We start from the raw sequence: 1,601 nt of genomic DNA, 5'->3' as shown, positions 1-1,601 counted from the left end.
ACCGCATAAAATAGGTTGTAGTTATTAGCCCTGATTCCGCATACAAGATCCTTATAAATCCATGGTTCTTGTATCAGGACCATATCAGCCTCGTTGTTGCTGAGGCGTTGCAGTAGACTGGCGGATGCAGCCTTGCTATGATGCAGGTTAATTTGCTGTACCCGCATCTTCAGTACGTGTGGATCCATTTTTCTCCACCACAGTGACATCAAGAGCACTATCCTCCTCAGAGTCATTACTCAGGAGTTCCTCTTCATCGAAAAGATAGCGCATGCCTATGCTCTCCTCTGATGTAATTGAGTGAGCTGGCGAAGGAGCAGACACTGAAGTGTCCATGCACACAGGTGAGTCTTCAGATGGAATAACCGGACTCACTTCGGTCATGGAAGCAGGCTTAATATTGCCCACTTCGATAAGGGATCAGCAGTGTGTTGAGAAATTGCCGCTGATTCCCGTACATCAGACGAGGATTGCTCCTCATCTTTTTTGTAAACCCTCATAGTTATGGGGAAAAAACCGTAATTTAATACGCCACCAGATCGCGCCAAAATGGCCAGAGAGGCTTTGTCGATCACAAAACTGACCGACCTAAACTTGCCTTTGGCTTCTTCCGGCTTAGTGACCTTCCACGTGGACGTATTTAGATCAGGGTTTCCCACCCGAATTAGCTCCAGAATCCGCTGAGGGTCGGATGGTTCGACTGGAATCCAGGAACGCGTCCTAGGTCGGCCAGGAATTTGTTCCTTGGCAACGACTTTAAGCTTTGCGCCTGGCCAGACCTCACCAATTCTGGAGATGGCAATGCGAAAGAAATCAACAGAACGCTGATCAACGCAGGCGACTAGTTTCACATGGCCCTGAAACCATCCACCGTCACGACATTTGGGAATTGTACCTGGAAATTCCTTAAGAACTTCGACGTACAAGTCAAGGAGCTTTCGCTCAATTTGATCCCATTTTTCAAGAGTAATAGTGCCATCTGGATCATTTTCATCAATGACCGCCATTATGATGGAGCCCTTCATCGTGTCGCTAAAGGACTTAGTAGTGGTGGCGTTGCCACGAGTTGCGGAGAAAGGAAAGTCGATCCGGGCAGAGATCCGCTATACCCGGACAAGGCTAAGTTACAACCGGAGGGCGCCAGTTATCCGGAGGTCTCCGTTTAGAGACACACTAACTTAGTGCCATTCATCTCATCGGCACGGGTTTTATTGAGTTTTCCTCTCTAGATCCATAGTGTTCTGTTGAGTCAATGAAGTTATCAACTACAAACAGGTTCACCTCGAGAAGGGTGTGATAAAGTACCACGCACCATGGTCTTGGTAAGGCATAGGCTGATGTTTTGCGCATGACCATACCCTGTTCATTGAGAACACAAACCCAATATGCAGTTACTCTTAAAAATATTCACTACGTGGTGACTTAAAAATTATTGCAATTTTACTAGGCTTACAACTTGGAAACACGAAATATTGTTGCTTCATCTGTAAGTGGGATAGCAGAGATATAAAATTGCATTACTTGAAAAAAGATTGGCCACAAAGTAAAGCAGTCGTTCCTGGAACCAAAAGTGTCCTTTTTCAGCCTTTCGTCGATCCTAA

At 45.9% G+C, this 1,601-nt stretch overlaps 1 protein-coding gene across 1 annotated transcript; it reads right to left on the bottom strand.

Moving 5' to 3' along the window:
- Positions 1 to 380: 380 nt before the first annotated feature.
- Positions 381 to 1,007, bottom strand: LOC119667371. Its single transcript, XM_038076661.1, has one exon. It carries the CDS (start codon positions 1,005 to 1,007, stop codon positions 381 to 383), a length of 627 nt encoding a protein of 208 aa, XP_037932589.1.
- Positions 1,008 to 1,601: the final 594 nt, after the last annotated feature.

This window comes from Teleopsis dalmanni, chromosome 1 (genome assembly GCF_002237135.1).
Source record: "Teleopsis dalmanni isolate 2A chromosome 1, ASM223713v2, whole genome shotgun sequence".
In the NCBI taxonomy this organism is placed as follows: Eukaryota; Metazoa; Arthropoda; class Insecta; order Diptera; family Diopsidae; genus Teleopsis; species Teleopsis dalmanni.
This window is presented reverse-complemented; position numbering and strand designations above follow the sequence as displayed.

Bases quoted from the DNA above. Each gene is read 5' to 3' on its own strand.
- LOC119667371 (XM_038076661.1), bottom strand. From the start codon at position 1,007: ATGGCGGTCATTGATGAAAATGATCCAGATGGCACTATTACTCTTGAA.